Source organism: Micropterus salmoides, unplaced genomic scaffold (assembly GCF_014851395.1).
Source record: "Micropterus salmoides isolate LMB-PRFRI ecotype aquatic unplaced genomic scaffold, ASM1485139v1 Ms_hic_scaffold_3, whole genome shotgun sequence".
Lineage (NCBI taxonomy): Eukaryota > Metazoa > Chordata > Actinopteri > Centrarchiformes > Centrarchidae > Micropterus > Micropterus salmoides.
In genome coordinates, this window is record NW_024042261.1 from 16,565,860 (window position 1) to 16,583,814 (window position 17,955).

A 17,955-nucleotide genomic window follows, 5' to 3' on the forward strand; every position below is an offset into this window, starting at 1 on the left:
TTGATTTCACTGGTAAAGATTTATTGTACAATTCTGTCAGGAAAGAGACAAGAAGGCAGTGTCAGACATGCAGAAGGTGAAACAGGCAAATATACAATCTATAACTTAAAAATTGTTAAAATACAGCATTCATTTGTTTGCAGTATCAATTCATAGTAATATAAAAACAACGAAGACACAGAGGTGACAAGATAAAAATCGGTCATTCATCGTTTCAGTGGTCTTTCCGGACAGGATTGAAGTGTTATGACAGCACTTGTAAAAAATAAATATTGGCCGTATATCAAAAAATCAAACTTAAAATCAAAGTTAATTTAACACACTGTCCTATGATTCTTTACACAAGGCTGATATTTATGCTGAGAAATGGTTTTATACATTCAGGAATACTTGTGTCAATCATCTTCACATGTAGTCTACAGTGTGTGTGATTGTTGAAATATACAGCTGTGTTTCCATCCTGACATCAGCTTTCCAAAATGTAAATGTAATCTCATTGTGCTTTAAAGTAGCCAAAATAACAGCTCACTATTCTCCAGTGCGAGACATAGATAGATAGATCGATAGATAGATAGATAGATAGATAGACAGAGAGATAGAGAGACAGCTGCCTACAAATATATTTTAATGAAGAGGAAACTACCCTAAAAAAATTGCTCATTTTGGCAAAGAAAATGCTGGCCCCCCGCAGGCTTGGAAACTATGGCAGAAAGCGTTCGCATTGTTAAATCTACACAACTTTGACATTCATATGATCAGACATTCATTTCAAACACCAATAAATCAACACTGTCAGCCTCATGGTACACTTAGAGCGCAAGGTAGAGGATTTTCTAAACTTAAGGGTGGCAGTGGATTTAAAATCCAGCTACAGTCAAGTAATATGTGTGTATAGTTAAGTTCAGCGCAAATACTTTTGTTTGTTCCAACCTGCATAACAGCCCAGATAGGTGGGCCAAGACAAATGCCAGAAAGTGTCAATAATCAAGTCCATTTGATTATCTGGCAGTATTTGTCCTGAGGTGCTATATGTGGCACACAAGGAATTTAAAAAATATTTTTAAATTAGCTTTTACTTGGGTCTGTTTGCTTTAATCCTCCAGACGCTGGGGTGCATAGATAGCTGTGTGTATGTGGGTCATAAATCTAAATAAAAAGAAGGAGGATGGAGGTAATCAAGATGTGTTGGAGTAGCATGGTATAAATATTCATCATCATGTGTAAGCTCTGCTGTGAATGGAGAGTAACCTGACCTGGTGAGAAAGGCAATGTGTATGTAGCAATATTCTGAAAAATGCATTTTATATATTTAACCAAAACCAAATCATTTGATACAGATGAGGAGAGTGATACATTCACCAGTAGGCGGACACACACCTCTGATGTGGATCCAGATAAAGGATCAAAATCAGACATACAAAATAATTGATTTGCCATGGCCAACCCTGATTGTTTGTCTGGGGCAGACAGTTCAGAGCATGTTTGTCATCTGCATCCTGGTTAGTGAGTAACATAGTGCTCCACGTGTTCTGCCACAGGAGCTCATTTTTCACGATACTGGAAGTTGTAAAGAGGTAAAGACTGGGACTTTAACAGTCAGATGCTCACTTCCACTATGTCCAATCTCATGGTTTAAACAAAAGACCATAAAACACATGCGCCTTTAATCTCTAACCTTTGGAAATGGCCTGTTTTAAAATGACAGAGATCACCTTCATTCTTTATACTGAATCGTGGTAAATCATTGTGACTGAACTGGCACTGGTTTCTAAATCTGCAAGGAAACCACAAATTTACTTCAACGTTTACTTTGAAATCTGTGGTCTACTCCCTTTTAAAGAAACAGTTGGGCTGACACTAGAGTGAAACACCGAGTGAAGGGTTGCAGAAGTTTCTTGTTCGGGAAAGCCAGAAATAGCCCAGTCCATTTAGTATCGAGATTGCAAAAGAACAGAAATGTGACCACTTCATTAAATCTTAGGGGACTTGCTTCATAAGCATTTTAGTACAAGACAGAAACAAACAGAAAATACGACAAAATTGTTTGGATGGTTGGATGAAACACTTCTTAAATAACTCAACTTGAGCTATTACCTGCTGACTTTGGGGAGAAAATATTTTTGCTAGTGATAGAAAATACCTTATGTAAGTCAAAAATACAGAAAATACATGATACAAAATTATTTTAAAACACTGGATTGAATATTTACATCCATGTTCCACAAGAGTTTGAGTAGTTCTTGCCAAGCGTTAGATGAGATGATTAATATCAATCTCTTGGCATATCTAACTATGAAGCTACAGCCAGCAGCTGCTTAGCATAACTTAGCATAAAGACTGAAAACAGGGTGAAACAGCTCGCTTGGTTTCGTCCAAAGGTAAAGAAGTTGTGGTTTTACAGGGGGGTTATGTGCGTGACTATTTCTCGTTCGGGAGCAGCAACTTCCTGAAGTCTTGAAGTCATTGTGAGTTTGCAAGACAACCAGCAGTGACTTCTGGGGGTCTCTGCTGGTTGTCTGGCAAACTCAGATAAAACAAAGAGCTTTAGAGTTTCTGGTAGGTGGATTTTATTATTTTTACACTTGTGAAAAGCACTTTGCAACTTGTTTTTGAAAAGTGCTCTACAAATAAAGATTAATATTCTTATTATTTTGTTACCTTTGGACAGAACCAGGCTAGCTGTATCCCTCTGTCTCCTGTCTTTATGCTAAGCTAAGATAACCTTCCGTTTTGTGACTGTAGCTTCTTGTTTAGAGTACAGAAGTGAGTGATATTCAATGTTCTCTAAATCTTGGAAAGAAAGCAAATATATCCCAAAATGTTGAACTATTCCTTTAAGACTACATCATACTCTCTCTCTCACACACACATACACACACACACACACACACACACACACACACACACACACACACACACACACATTATTCCAGTCTTGAATGTCCTTCTCATCTGCTGTCCATTAGCTCCTCTTCTTCTTCCTTCCTGCTTTTCAAGAGAAACTGTTCAGTCTCATTATTGCTACAAGTCCTTATGAGGTCTGTGCTTCTATTAAGTCTTTATTGCTAAATACTACTCTGGGCTCAAATACATCCCAATCATCGTGCATCATTAAAAATCCCAAGTTTCCACACATGCTGGTTTTGTTTGGTTGTTGAAGCTCATAGCAGTGTCTGGCCTCAAGCTGAGGGAGCTGAAGTTTCTGTACTGTATAGTACTGCTTGTGTAACTTCAATCTTTAACACTTGTATGTGAGTACTGTAACATTCATTTATGATGGTCCACAGTCATAAATACATCAGAGTCTGTGGTGTAATGGTAAGTACAGGGAGTCAGTATTTTTTTAAATGTAACCATCCTTCATTTTTCCACAGTCTTTTATCGCTGGTTTATTCAAAGTCTTTTTCCCCCTAAAAATACTGCATAGCAAGTATTTTCGATTGTTTTTGATGAGGATTAAAGATGTATATCACAGATTACAGGTATATAGTTATGTTATTGGCAGTGGATGTTTTAGTGTACAGCTATGCAAGATATTACTAAGTTAAGTGTATGTTTGTGTGCATGGCACATATTGCCAATAGTACAGTAGCCTGTGTGTGACCTCATTAGTTAACTGTGTTGCTCTCACAGGTAGGTGGTAGCCTCTCTGTTCTCCCTCTCTTTGGCCTGAGCCACGGCCACGTTGATGCACTGCAGCCACTCCTCCGCATGTTTCTCATCCTGAGCTTTCAGCACATACGTCTTACTGTCTGTGAAGATCTCAAAGGCCCGCGGCAGGCCCCGATCCCGCCGCTTCCTGGCTACCACCTATAGGTGAAAAAAAGAACAAGAAAGATGAGAAAAAGGAGGAGGAGAGGATGACAAACTCAGACTTGAACAGCTGTCTTCTGGGAAGAGATGCTGCTGTAATTTTTGAGATTGATGTAATTTGGCTTTATGTAGCCACCTCTTTTCTTACTTCACAGCTGTAAGGCAACCCTGCTCATAGCATTTGGGGATGTGATCTGCCTTCTTTAATTATGTAAACTCTCATTGGGGAGGATTTAGACCTTCCACACTGTACACTATAACATGATCAGATGATATAAGTAGCTTTAAAATGACAACAATGTCACCTCCTTTAAAAGTAGTAGCAAAACCACAGCTATGAGACCAGGTAAACAGCTAATAATGCTAAAAAACACATGAAGATCAAAAGGTTTTGGGAGCAGATTTGGGAGAGACAATGAACTCCTCACCTTGACACTTTGCACTTTGCTCAGCTCAATAGGGATGTCATCCAGCTCGTCTTTCTATGGGTAAAGAATCCATCCAAACAAAAGAACAAATGAAAACCTTAGATGGTAAATCATGTAAGTTTCCAACAGCAATTGTACCATATCATTTGTGGATGTTCCCTATCACCTGGAGCTGTACAACCTGTGCTCACCGACTTAATGCAGGCTTCAGAAAAGAGATTTTACTAATAATGAATACCATGTTGTGCATTTGTCATTGGTAGACGACAACTCCACATCTTTTATTTAAGTGAAAATAACTTGTTCTTTAATAATTCTCAGTTACAAGTATAATGCATGCATTCAAAATGTTACTTATATATAAATAGGTCACTGTTACTTATTATATTATTGGATTATTATTACTGATGCATACATATGTAAGAAGCATTTTAATAACGTTGGTTGAGGTGGAGCAAATTCTAACTATTTTATATACTGTTCGTTAGTTTATCCTGTAAAAATGTATCATATTTATAAGAGCTTGTGTTAATCTGATAAAAAACTATAGTTGTAAAAAAAATACAGTGATGTGATTCTTGATCTTCAGCCATGTTAAAAAGCTCTTTGTACATTTTAAGTATTTCAGTACCTGCTGTTGCTGTTGATATCACATGTAGCCTCCTGATTTCAGCACGGTGTTGTTTACAGTTCATTCTACCTCAGAACAGTTACACTTCCAGCTCTGCTGCACATCACCTCTGTGTTTTACCCCACTAAGTGTCAATTTGAATGTGTCTCTTTGTAAGTGTGTGTGTATTGCACCATAGTCATGTCTTCTTACACCACAGTTAGATGTGTGTTTATAACCACATAACCCTGTGTTTATAACCACTTAACCAGAGCTCGCTGCAGGATTCATGGCAACTGCCCACATCCTTTCTGTGTTTGTTGAAAAGCATTCAGTTGGATGTTCACAGTTTTACCTCCCGGATAGCTGTGCTGAGGGTCTGATTGCTGTTTTTCCACAGTGGATTCACGTCAGTGGATTTGTGTACTGATTTAAATGGACATTTGATTGATGTTTAGCCATATGATGAAATGTTTTATCATGACCAAAAAGTCCATTAAGATATTTTCATACATTTAGACTAAACACACTACTTTTACTAGTATTTTGAATCTTTGTTGTGCACCTTATTTATTCTTTCATTGCATTTGACAGCTTGCATTTCAGGAGACAATGATGCTGGTATGAAGCCAAAGATTTGAAGATCCTGTGGATTGCAATAAATACTAAATGCATCCAGAGAAATTAGTGAATTTTCATCTGTATTTATTGAGACAGTAAATTATGTATTTATTATTATCATTATACAATTAAAATTATTTGTCATACTTGTATACTGACAAAAACTTTTTTTTCTTGTTTGTGCTTAACAGCACAACTACACTTAGCTGCTGCATAGAAGCGGTTGGGCAGCTGCATGTTTGTTTTTTGTGTTTCTTGTACTCTTATTTTCATAAATCAAATCAACTTGTAAATAAATGATATGCTGCATTTTGGAGTTTCTTAGTGTCAAGTGGCAAGCATTTAATGACTCAATAATAAGTTTCACTAACAAAAATGAAACAAGACATAATTACTTTAATGGACTAAGTAGCGCAAGACAGTTTTAGGTGTCTTGACAGTAACACAAATGAAAACTAATGGCTGCTTGGAAGGTAGGGAAATAATATTCAGCATGTTTTAGCAGCAAAAATAGCAAAAAGTAACAGTTTGGTACACTGAACACATCCTTCATTCTCATATTATTCTCATTTAATATTACTCTCTGTCTCTATTTTTTTCTGTATTCCTGCATGAGGTCTTGCCAAATTGAAGTTCAGGCCTGCCTGTAGTATGGCATCACTCTTTGTCTGGTCTCAATAAAGGAGAAAATACAGTATTCAGCAGAGGAGCTCAGCAATAACCTGCAGTACAGATAATATAGGAATCTTCCTTTTTAGAATGTTTGATTGACTCGGTATATGCTCATGGAAATGTGGCACGTTAAGAGTGAGATGCAAGACTTAGCTTTGTGTGGTTTTGGGGAATGTTTCAAACCCCTCAGTGTGTCAAAGCTACTCAACCGTTCAGTTTTCACATTTTTTGGTTCTTAATCTCACTCCCCATTTGGGAAAAGGTCTTTCACAACACGCCAACCACCTCCAGTTCATACTGGCAAAGATGGACTGAGCTCCGAGAAAAAAGCCACAAAACCTTTCCAATTTGTGACTGCTGCTAAAAGAGAGGAATCCATAACCATCTGGGTAGGAGCACAAAGACTATTGTTTAGAGTAAAAAAAAAAGAAACAAAAGAGAGCTCAAATCTACTAGACAATATTCCCCCTGTTTCCAGATTTTCCTGTCATAGCCCTGCTTCGCTCTAGTTTTTAGGAGCTGATTGTGTAAACACGGCGCTGTCTAAAGATCCAGAGGAAACCCGATCTCCTGTTGGCTGTGAAAATGATTTCAATTATAATTAATTGCTTGTAGATGGCTGCCATAAACCAGGATAAAAGCACGGAGACACTCAGATGGTGTAAGTTTCCAAATAAATTGGATTTTCTTATGAACAGAATATATTTTTCTGTCAGCTAGACAAGATCAAACTTGACAATTTTTTTTAGCAAACATTTTCAGACCTCTGACCTCAGCACATGTTTGATCACACTCCATGTTTTTGATTAGGCAATATTTTGCACAATAATTCTCTGTTCAGTGACCTCACCCTTTGTTCACCAGCAAAGTTGGGAAGTTGGAGGAAAAATGATTGCTGTTTTTGTTGTTGCAACCCACAGGAACTCACCTTTACGTTTGGTCTTTCTCTCCCTCACACGTACTTTACGAAACTGTACCTCTTGTGTGTTTGCTACTTGTGCGTAATGATATCTGCTTTGAGTTATAGTGGGTGAAAGTGACTCATGTATTTGCAGTATCATGCTTTGGCCTTGGGAGTCCCCCAAGAGTCCTGAACGGAGCCAAGGTTTGTTACAGTCGGATTCACCGGATGCTCCTGAGGGACAGTTGAGCTTATCACGGGATTAGGTTTCCACTGTTTCAGAATTTCATCATGATTCAAATGACGTGGAACAGGGGAAACATTAATGAGGGTTTTCTGAGTGGGAGGCCAGGGACAGTGTGCATGCGTATCAATGTGTTAGTGTGTTTGTGTGTGAGGAGCCTTCGTTTTCACTGGCTACGTACTGATTTGCCTCTCCGGAAGAGAAGCTGGTTTCCCGCCAAGGTGAAGTAACGGGTTTTCCAGCGCTTGATGAACTTCCAGCGGACCTGCTTCTCCTTCAGCTTCCCCTCAATCAGAGGCTGTCCCTCCTGGTTCACAACTAGATACAAACACAGAACGGCAGACAGAAACAAAGGAAGACACAGACAAAAAGAAAATGTATTAGTGTTTTTAAGAAATGTTTCCCCCATTTACTTTACATAACTGCTGACCATCAATGGGCTGATCTCAAAGGTCTGTCACTATGATGCATTCAGGAGCTGGTGGGAGGGTCTGACATGAGCTATGTTTCCAGAAAATGGAGCCTGAAAGGTAAAAAATATGCGAAAATGGTGGTTGTGAAATAAATAATGTGGCATGTTTGGCAACCAATCAGTTTTTGGTTTCAACTCTGCATGTTGATTTTTCTACCAGAGGACAAGCCAGATCTAGCCCATGAGACAATTTCACAAGACCCCCTACATAGCCCCCCTAAATGAATTTATTATTACATCTGGCTCGCAAATGTCTATTTTCCTATTTCTTTCCCTATTTTGATTTTTCCCCAGTTTTTATTTTACAGTAATCATTTAATTTTCTAGCAAGGCTGTAACATCAGAGAATAAAAGGCTTTTTATTTCATGTATAAAGTTTTGCAGATTGCACCTAATTGTACAACTTCTCAACACTTCATGACAAACAGCACTCTGATTTACCGCATCATACACCACAATGTCTCTTTTTGAAACAAAAAGAAAGTTTGATCTGGAGGATAGGTTAATGTGACTACTTCCTGTCTAATCTCCAACAAGAAAGCTGTCGTTCTCTAGGAAAACAATCTCAGTGGCATTTCTCTTCTAAACATGCGGAGCACTCAATGCACTCGACGTCTGAGTATAGCCATACAGTTTATATGTAGTGTTTATTTATTAAAAAACACCACCACGTGTTGAATAGCGAAATGAATGGAAACCAGTGGCTGCCTGCAGCATATGAAGAATGCATTCCCAAACTGAAAAGACTCAGGTATGCTTTGGATATGGGCTGGGAGTAACACAGAGCATATGTAATTGGTAGTGCATAGCTAAATATACAGTATGAAAGATATGTTGCAGATATGTTGCATTTAAGACAAGAGCAGCTTGATTCTGGATCCATCAATAATAAATGTTAGTAAATGCACCCCATGTAGTGAAACCTGCAGATCTCATAGATCACAGAGTACCTGCCCTCTTCATGTCCCCGTAGATTTCTCCTGATAAAGTGAGAAACATTAAGCATTTCTAAAGAGTGGCACAACCCTGTTGATCTGAGACTTGCATCATGAATTTACTGTAAAACAAACCAGTTCGGCATTCACATAGTTATTTTGTATCTTAAAGTTCAATTCTGTCCTCAATTTCCTTTACTGTTTATTTATCTGTTTCTGTCTCTTTAGTTCTTTGCTGTAACGTTTTATAACCCCAAAGCACCTTGAACTGCATTTTTATGAAATTGTGTGATACAAGCAAACTTGAACTTTTCCACTTCCAGTCAACATTAATGGCTTGTTTGTTTTAAATCAACACAAGCATGTTGTCTCGTGTGTGTGTGTGTGTGTGTGTGATCAGATAGAGGAGGCCTCCCACAAAGTCGGGTCTGGATCTGTCTGATTAGAAACACACACCAACGTGAAACTCCTGGACTAAGTTGGATCAAGTACTGATTTGAGTGTGTGTGTGTGTGTGTGTGTGTGTGTATGTGTGAGCGTCTTATAATCGCATGCATCAATGTGTCTGCGTTTATGTAAATGGCTTTTTGCTTGAATACAAACGGTTTATTTTGTTCCGACTGACACCAAAAAGATGAATCATCAAGTGATCACAGATTTTCAGTAACTGATGAATTGAGCAGTTGTTTCAATGTGTGCATGTGGTGTATGCACGTGTGTTACTGTGTACTTGGAGAGACTGTGGCTGGTTCAGGTTTGGTGCCAGCAAACCGGGACTTCAGATGTTGACCACCAAACAGAGCCACTCTTTGTATCCACAACGATGAGAAAAGCAGTCAAGAGATTACTTGCAATCTGATCAGAGTGTGTGCGAATGTGTGGGCATGCTGGAAAGATGATTTAAGGAGGTGCCCGACGCCAAACAGGACAAACCTTTAAAGGCCATCAGAACCTCACATAACACGAGAGGAGAAAGTGTCCTTTCTGCTTTTCTGTTTTCACATCAGTGTCAATGAAATTCCTCTCTGTTTTGTTGACAGATTGTCAAACAAAACTTTATAAAGCATTAAAAAGACATTACTACAGATTCTTATCTGAAAACTTTTTATGGGCATTTAATAGTATGTTTTGACATTTTATAGACTAAATGATGAATTGATTAATCAAAAAAAAGGTGTATTAATTGATTAATGATAATTATCCTGAACTTCAGCCATAAACATTATACAATACAACATAATTGGAAACACCTTGCTATGCAGGGCGGTAACAGAAACATTGGGGTCAAAATACCCAAATTTATTTTCTCATTTACCTCTTGTGGTATCTAGCCATATTTATTTATTCTATCCAGGTTTTGAGATAGCTGTCTCTGACCCAATACAATAGAGGTGAATAGAATTCAGTTTTCGCTGCTCTTTTTTAGAGAAGATGTTTAAATGTAAGTTTGACTGGATGAGGGTAAAGTTTGATAATGTTTTGAATGTTTCCTATATTGTACTGATGATTCACTGGGATGCCGAGCGTCTGAGTAAAACATTTGCATCTTTCTAATTGATCTGTCTGTGTGTCTGTGTACAGTCCACACCCAGTTCCTGTCCGCCTGTTCAGACAGAAACACTGCTGAGATGAGGCACTGCGGCTCATTTGCGTCATCTAACAAATATTTCAGTTTTTTGGGGGGTGCAGAAATAAACTTGTCGGGTGCATAAATCACCGCGCCTCGTGCCATCTCTTTGCTTTGATGCATACACCTGGAAATTGATCCCTGGATTTGTTGTTCGCCTCAGGCAAGTAGTTCACAACCCCTCATCCGAGACACGCTGACGTCAAGCAATGAGACGAGGACACAAACAGTGGTGGAAAGTAACTAAGTGCATTTTCTCAAGTACTGTGTCTGTATTTACTGTATATATAAGTTTAATTAGTTATTAGATTTTTACTGTAGTCAGTAAGGAGGTATTAATTAACATGTTTCCTTATGACCACGACCCTGCAATGATGATATTACCAGAATATCAAATAGCACCCTCGAGAAACGATGTCTGAAATTATTATTATCAGCCAACTTCTCTAACTCTCAAAACTCCATCCGTGGTAATGACACGGAAACTTAAGCACAACGTGGTGAACATCTCTCTTTACTGAGGGAATCTCCTGAATTTGCAAAATAATTCCTGGAGGTGAGAATTTCTGTTCAGCGTGTCTTCACGGGTTGATGATTGAATGCTGGAGAGTCTCGCTTGGGGTTTTCCATCTTTTTGCAAACAGAGGACCTGCCTTTCACACACGAGTGAATGTGTTCTCAAATCCACATGTAAAGGCATGAGGGATGTTTTGTGTGTGTATGTAATTCACTCAAGGCAATTACAATTCCCTTTTCTCTTGTAAGTTTGGTGATGAGGTGATGGCATGTTGTCGCCATCCAAGTAAAAACACTCAACAACGGCAGAAACACAGAAAAAAAACCAAAGATGGTGAACCTGTGTACCTTATTCTGGCATGTCCACACATACAGTACATGCACAAACACGCACACAACTCTGCTCATTACCGCTCACTTCAAAGGCATTCCAGTAGTTAAACTCAACAGTAGATCATAAAGCATCATGGAGTGGCAGTAACCACTGGCTCCACTTTGGCCTTCGCAGTGGAAAACACTTCACCTTTCTCTCTTTTCTCCTTTACCATTAAAACACCAGCTCCTTGCTTGTGCGTTGTAACCTCTGCCGTAATCACAACGAGCCACTCCGGCCAAGTCAGCAAGATTTTTATTATAGTAAAGCAATATAAAGCATTATAAAGTATAACTCTGGCTGGTGGCAGCTGGTAATGTGAACACTGTGGTTATATGCTGCATTTATAATGAAAATAAAAAAGCGGGTCACCTAAAAGTGAAAAAGTTCCAAATCCAAATTGCACAGCGTCTAAAGTGAAGCTGTTAAATTTGTTTCAGTGACATTAGATGAGTCATCACTGTCATTTACTGTAACTTGAACTAATATACTGGATGCAGCTGGACAGCTTTCAGTTAGACAAGTAAGAACGTTTCCAGTGGACACCTTGGGGCTTGTTTTCTGGCTCCACATTGTGGGCTTGTTTTATAGACATTTTCATTTTGGTGAAAGACCTCTTCACAAACCATTTGAATTTGTGCACAGTTTCATGTACATGGACCATTTGAATTTGCAAAGAGTTTCTGTCCAGTGTTTGATGGCATGGATACAGGAACTAAGGTACAATCACTAACCCAAAGTATTAAAGTGCTATACAGTATGTAGCATTTTGTCTTTCTACTAACTAAAAACAACTTTCCCGTAAATCCATTCAGGCAGCAAAGAAGTTACCTCCCACCTTGTTTTGATGAGTTTGTGTACCGCAAAGCAAAAACGGGTTCCTATTATTTGCTTTGAAGAAATTCAGTACATCAGTATTGATGAATGATCAGCTGCAGATAGTGTTGCTGGTTGGAGGTAGCCTTTGATGCTCAATTGACTTGGAATGTGTTTCAATAAAAATGTCCTCATTGGGTAAAGCTCCATGCTGCAGAGAACAGCTGACTGTGTTTGTGTTTTAGCTCCAACCTTAACAGTGATTCAATATATTGGCTTTAATGATAGTGATTAAGGCTCTGCAGCTACAGGAGGTGTGTCCGAGTTTGACTCTGATGCAGAGTGACTCTGATCTGTCTGTTTAACCTGATTTCTTCTTAAAATTATGGGTGGTAGGTTTATTGATATCATTAACAATGTTAATGGGTTTTAATGAGCCCAGGTTTCACAGTGGTGCGCTGGGTTAATTTAATAGTTTAACACTTAAGCCTCATTTGGAAAAAATGAGACAAGTAGACATATTATTGGTTTAATAACAGGTCAGACTTAAGCATAAAAGATGTATCATGGGCCTAAATGCAATTAGTTCAGGTAAAAAGTGTATTACTGTTTAAAAAAACTTGACTAGATATTGTGAGGAATAAGTGATCAAATATACTGGATTTCTTTTGTAATTTGGGTGAACCGAACCTTTATGCCATGAAAGACGAGCGGAGTAGTAGAATAGCCAAGGACACAAATGCAAGAAGTAAACACATGTATCCACATGCTTCCAATCACACAGTCCCAGTGGGAAAGTACTACTACTCCTTTTGTAAATCCTCCTGTAATGTAGAGGCTGGCATGAATCTAAAATGTAATCATCCGTTCCTTGCAGTCATTCAGCTGGCTCAGTGATTACACTGGTTTGTTCTGAGCAGCAGAACTGGAAGAGTGGCTCACATTTGGCTTTTGTACTGTTTGGATCGGGCTGTGTGTGTGTGTGTGTGTGTGTGTGTGTGTGTGTGTATGTGTGTACCTCTGTGAATCTGTGTGAACCTAGCTTAATGATTTCGTATAAATGAGCCGAATGAATCTTAATTCTACCTGAATGGATGAAGATCATTCATCAGTCACTAAATTTTATTATATCTTGAAGACTGATGAAGTAAATTAGACTGTGCAGTGTTATTCCAATTTTGCAATGTTGTCTTCAGCTAGTTAAAGCTTATACTTAATTAACTTATACTTACTTAACTTATCTAAGTTATAGATACTATACTGTATCTAATACTGCAATATAGTGTCATACTGTCAATTTCCATATAGACTATAACTGTGGAGAAAAGGATGTGTTATGGCTGCTTTAGGTCTTTATTAGCAGAGAAGATTGTACTGGGTTGCAGTACTCCTGGCAGAGGACATGAACACAAAACTTTAATCAGAACTGATGGCAGGATAAAAAATAAATGTGGAAAATAAGGCAACAGTGTATTTGGAATTAGCCCTAATAATACTTGAGCATTTCCTCTAATACCGGTGACTGTTTATTATTAACTCTGACATATAGTATAAGAGTGAGTTTGTCCAACTAGTACAAAACCTCAGACTCCGAACTGTTAACTCCATTGAACCAGTTTGCTTTTATATTGAAAGGCGTTAGGTCTGAACTGGGGCCATGTAAATACGATCCCATACTATCAACACAAATACACCAAAAAGAACATGCTGACGCTATGCAGATAGGCCTGGGACGACCAAGGTCCGAACCCTTCTTGCATTTCTGTCCTTGTGGCCTTGCCACTAACAATGTCTGTGATCTCATACTGGAAATACATTATGACCTTAAATATCAATGTGAATGTTGAAGAACTTTACAGTATATAATCAATCCCATGAATTTTTATTTAGTTTGAGACATACTCTGCACGTCTTTCTGGCATACAGGGTCAGTTCACCCAAATTACAAATTAAATACAGTATATTTGATTATTTATTCCTGGTGGTATCTAGCCAAACACAGGTTTTGAGATAACTACAGTATCTCCACCGTAATACAATGAAAATTAATTTTGTTTGTGGCATGAAACAGCAACATATCTTTCTAGTAAGAAATTCACTAACCTCACTGTGAACAGTTTTCATTGGAAATGCTTTCTAATAAACAAAAAGTTCCTGTGAAAACAGAAACGTCAGAGAGGCATATCAAAACCTAGGCAAATAAAACCATCTAGATTACTTGATAACACCAAATATAAAGGGGTGAGAGTTTTTTTAACATTAGTACACTTTTTACCTAAACTAATTGCAGCTCTGCACAGGAAACCTCTTTTATGCAGCATGCACTCAGTGTATTTAAGTCCGATATTTATTCAATCACCCTGTTGTTACACTAAGTTGTATTTGCGAATATTTTAAATAAATTATTAATTTTCTTGAGATCTCATAATAACCCAAATTCAACACAAGTTGTGGTAGTCCAATCTATAATCTCAACGTTTCTTCCTCCAAAGCACACAAACATAAATAAACACATACACATGCACACATGCTAAACTTTAACTGCATCCCATCTGCCCATTTCCTTCCTTTACCAAACTTCCTGCCTCTTGTTTTTAACTTTCTGGGAAATACCTGCTGGCTTCTTATTAGCAGTCATCAAACAGCAGAGCCTGAAACACATTGTTGCTTGCTGGGACAAAGGTTTACAGATATTTATTAGTGCCACTACAGTCGATTTTGAGTTCACTTTCTCAGAAGCCAGTCTCTCTCAGTTTGACCTTTTCTGCCCTCTCCATGTTTCACAACATCTGCCTTAAACTGCCCTCTTGTAACTCCTCTTATATAACTAATAACAGCTTCCATGTGAGACTGAGATAAACACAGATTGAAAGCCTGTTTCCTAAACACTGTCACATTTGCTCTCATAAGGCTACACTGTCACACGTTAATTTATACGCTCTGTTAAAGTATCACCTACACACTGTCTTTGTGCTTTCTTTGTTTGTCAGAGTGGAGAAACAAGTGAGACTGACAGGCAACAGAGAAGAGACGCCTAACAGCAAAATCAAGCCTGAGCGAGAAAGTCTGAATAGCGAGGAGCCACTGTGTGGGGGACAAACGGATGAAAGAGGTGTTTTTGTTTTTTATTTGCTTTTTAATGTGCTTCAAACAGTTTCCCTATATTTTGATCACATTTTAAACAGTTTTAAGCCTCGAGTGTGTAGAGTTGTAGAGTTGTAGAGTAGACACACGGCGCTCTAAATGTGATTTGTCTTCATTAGGACAAAGTGCTCATCGAAGGGGGGTCTCTGGTCCAAAGTAAACTAATCAGAACTGAGTCATGATGGCAGTGACCCTTCATCACAAAACTGAAATCAGTCAGACAGTTATTAAATAAGAGCTGCTCTTTGCTCCGTTTTCCTTCAATGTTCTGGGAAACGATTATTCCTCTTGAAGGCATTGTGACTAAAAACATCCCATGAAGCTCTGCGTTGGTTTTACCATCAGACCCCAGGGAAATACAACTGTGCCCAGCAAAGCTGATGAGATGACTGGAAATGAGAAAAACATCTTTTAGAATCCCACTTTCCAATTTGTTCATTGCTCTGTTTAGAGAGGACAACAAAGGCTGGGAGCAATTCAGGGGAAACCGCAGTGAAATGTCAGGCAAAGTGTTTATTTTTTGATGGTTGTTAATATGTGTTGTAAAGGTCAATTTATCCATGCTTTCTTCCTGTCTTTTTTCCTTGTGCATTTCCTCTTTGCCTAACCTTTTTTTAAAAATAGTTTTATGGCCATGAATTTATTGATTCTGTGTGGTTACTTCATCGATCAGTGTGTTCATCGTTGTCATTTTAAATTCAATGTATATGGAACAAACAACAATCTTACAATCTTTCTCCAAGAACTTATTCATCTCCAGGTGACGTCAACTTCTGAAGTCAACATTGTCAGCTGCTCCTATGAAAACTGTCACGTAATTCCTGTCTGTGTCTCCTTAATGAGTATTCTCATGCGGGGGCAGCTGTGGCTCAGGAGATAGAGCGGGTTGGCCATTAATCCGAAGGTCGTAGGTTCAATCCTGGCTCCCCCAGGCTGCGTGTCAAAGTGTCCTTGGGCAAGATACTGAATCCTGGCTGTTCTGCCAGTGTGTGAGTGGTGAATACAGATGTAGTGTAAAAGTGCTTTGAGTAGTCAAAAAGACTAGAAATACAAATACGGAGCTTTTACATTCAAGTTTCACTGCTGCCAAGACAACAATCTGAAAATGAAAAACACAAACTGCTGTCAGGGACGAGGTGGAGGCGTCCTGTTTTGTACAAACCTCTCAAGGTTTGTTTGTCTGAAACGGATCTGGTTCATCTGGACCTCTAATCATCGTTATTATATAGTGCTTATATAATAGTGTTTAAGAGTGTGTGTGTGTATGTGTGTGTACCTGTGGCCTTCTCGGGGTTATTACACATGAAGCAGAGCCAACCTCCCTCTTCCTCACTGTAGCCAAACAGGTCAAAGAAACGCACCTCCTCTAGCTGAATCTGGAGACTGTCCAGGTCCTGAAGACAGAGAAAAGAAAACGGAATATTTATTAAAACTGTCCTGTAATTTTATTTAAACGTTCTAGTTGATATGCCTTTTTCACGGCTTTTTCACGGCTTTTTCACACTTCACGCAAGGAAAAGCACAAGTGTAAATGTAAAAAACATTGTAAATTATTAACGAATGATAGCTGAATTCCATTAACTGCTTCAGTTTCAGGGTCCTGTTGCATGCTTGCTCACTGTCAGACTGTCATGACCTACTGGGACACTTGAATATAACAAAGCCATTGTTGGTGTTGCTATGACAATACTGAGTTTGATCCATCCAATACTATTTTTAATAGTTTTCTCCTACATACAGCTGCACAGTGCACACTTACAGTAGGACTGAATTAAAAATAATATGACATTAGAATTGCTCTATATTATAAAAGTAAAGCCTGCATCACAGATTGTCTTTAATGGTCTCCTATAATATTTTCTTCAGTGTATTTTATATAACATCTGTGGAGGCAGGAGTGTCAGTGTAGGTCTGCACAGAAGAGCTCTATTTTTTTGTAAACCAAAGTGGCTCTGCTCACATTGTTTGTTGCTGGCTGATGTTTATATTTATTGTACACCTGTGTGGTATCACCTGTAGGTCACACACTCACAAGACTGTACATCAGATGACATATCCAGCAGTTTTACAGAGCACAGTGGTTTGTTTTCGAACAATTGGTCTACCCAGAGGAAGGTTTATCAACAGCATCAGGCTTTTTATTTACTGCACGAACACTATAAAGAGAAAAAAGAAATGAGACTTTACAGGAGACGTACCAGCCTGAAGAAAGGCTTGTTAAAGCTGCAGTACATGGAGACACATAAAATCACAAGTGTATACACACAAATTATAATTGACTTAAGAGCATGACATTATAGTTATAGACTGCGCAACTTTGCATTAGTGTCTGTGTGTGTTTGTGTCAGAATAGAAATTTCAAAATCCCTGAAGACCCCACGCACATGGTAAGAGTTATACTTCACTTCAAATACACACAAACTTAACTTAACTTAACACTTAAACACATGAGATGATATTCATCTTCGGCTGGTTTGGAGAAAAACCGACACATTTAAGGAGATGATGGATCCTGTTGTTCATATCTGCATGGTTTCACAAAATCTCTCTATAATGAATTCACGGTTTATATATCCAGCAGAACACTCTGCTTTTTCATTTCTCTAAACTCTATACCCGCTGCAGTCATTTTACATTTCCCGGTGACCCATTCAAGAACGAGTATCACTACCGCAAAGTTAGACTCACATGAGATGCCCGGAGGGAGCTAGATTTTACATGTATTGGCTGGGCTACTAGTGTGTTTGATCTTTAGACCTGTGCCCCTTCAGTCCTTGATGTTA

The 17,955-nt window shown here is 38.5% G+C and overlaps 1 protein-coding gene across 2 annotated transcripts in view; it reads right to left on the minus strand.

Moving 5' to 3' along the window:
• Positions 1 to 17,955, minus strand: part of veph1 (ventricular zone expressed PH domain-containing 1) — an 80,613-nt gene continuing 62,658 nt past the window's right edge. Inside the window, exons 12-15 of one of the 2 annotated variants that reach the window (XM_038693147.1) lie at positions 16,449 to 16,566; positions 7,471 to 7,607; positions 4,242 to 4,295; positions 1 to 3,810 (exon numbers count right to left, since the gene is read on the minus strand). In XM_038693147.1, the coding sequence (XP_038549075.1) occupies positions 3,628 to 3,810; positions 4,242 to 4,295; positions 7,471 to 7,607; positions 16,449 to 16,566 (492 nt within the window). In that variant the 3' untranslated portion in view covers positions 1 to 3,627. Of the gene's footprint in view, positions 3,811 to 4,241; positions 4,296 to 7,470; positions 7,608 to 16,448; positions 16,567 to 17,955 lie in introns of those variants that run through there. The other variant, XR_005440555.1, reaches the window with a different exon arrangement.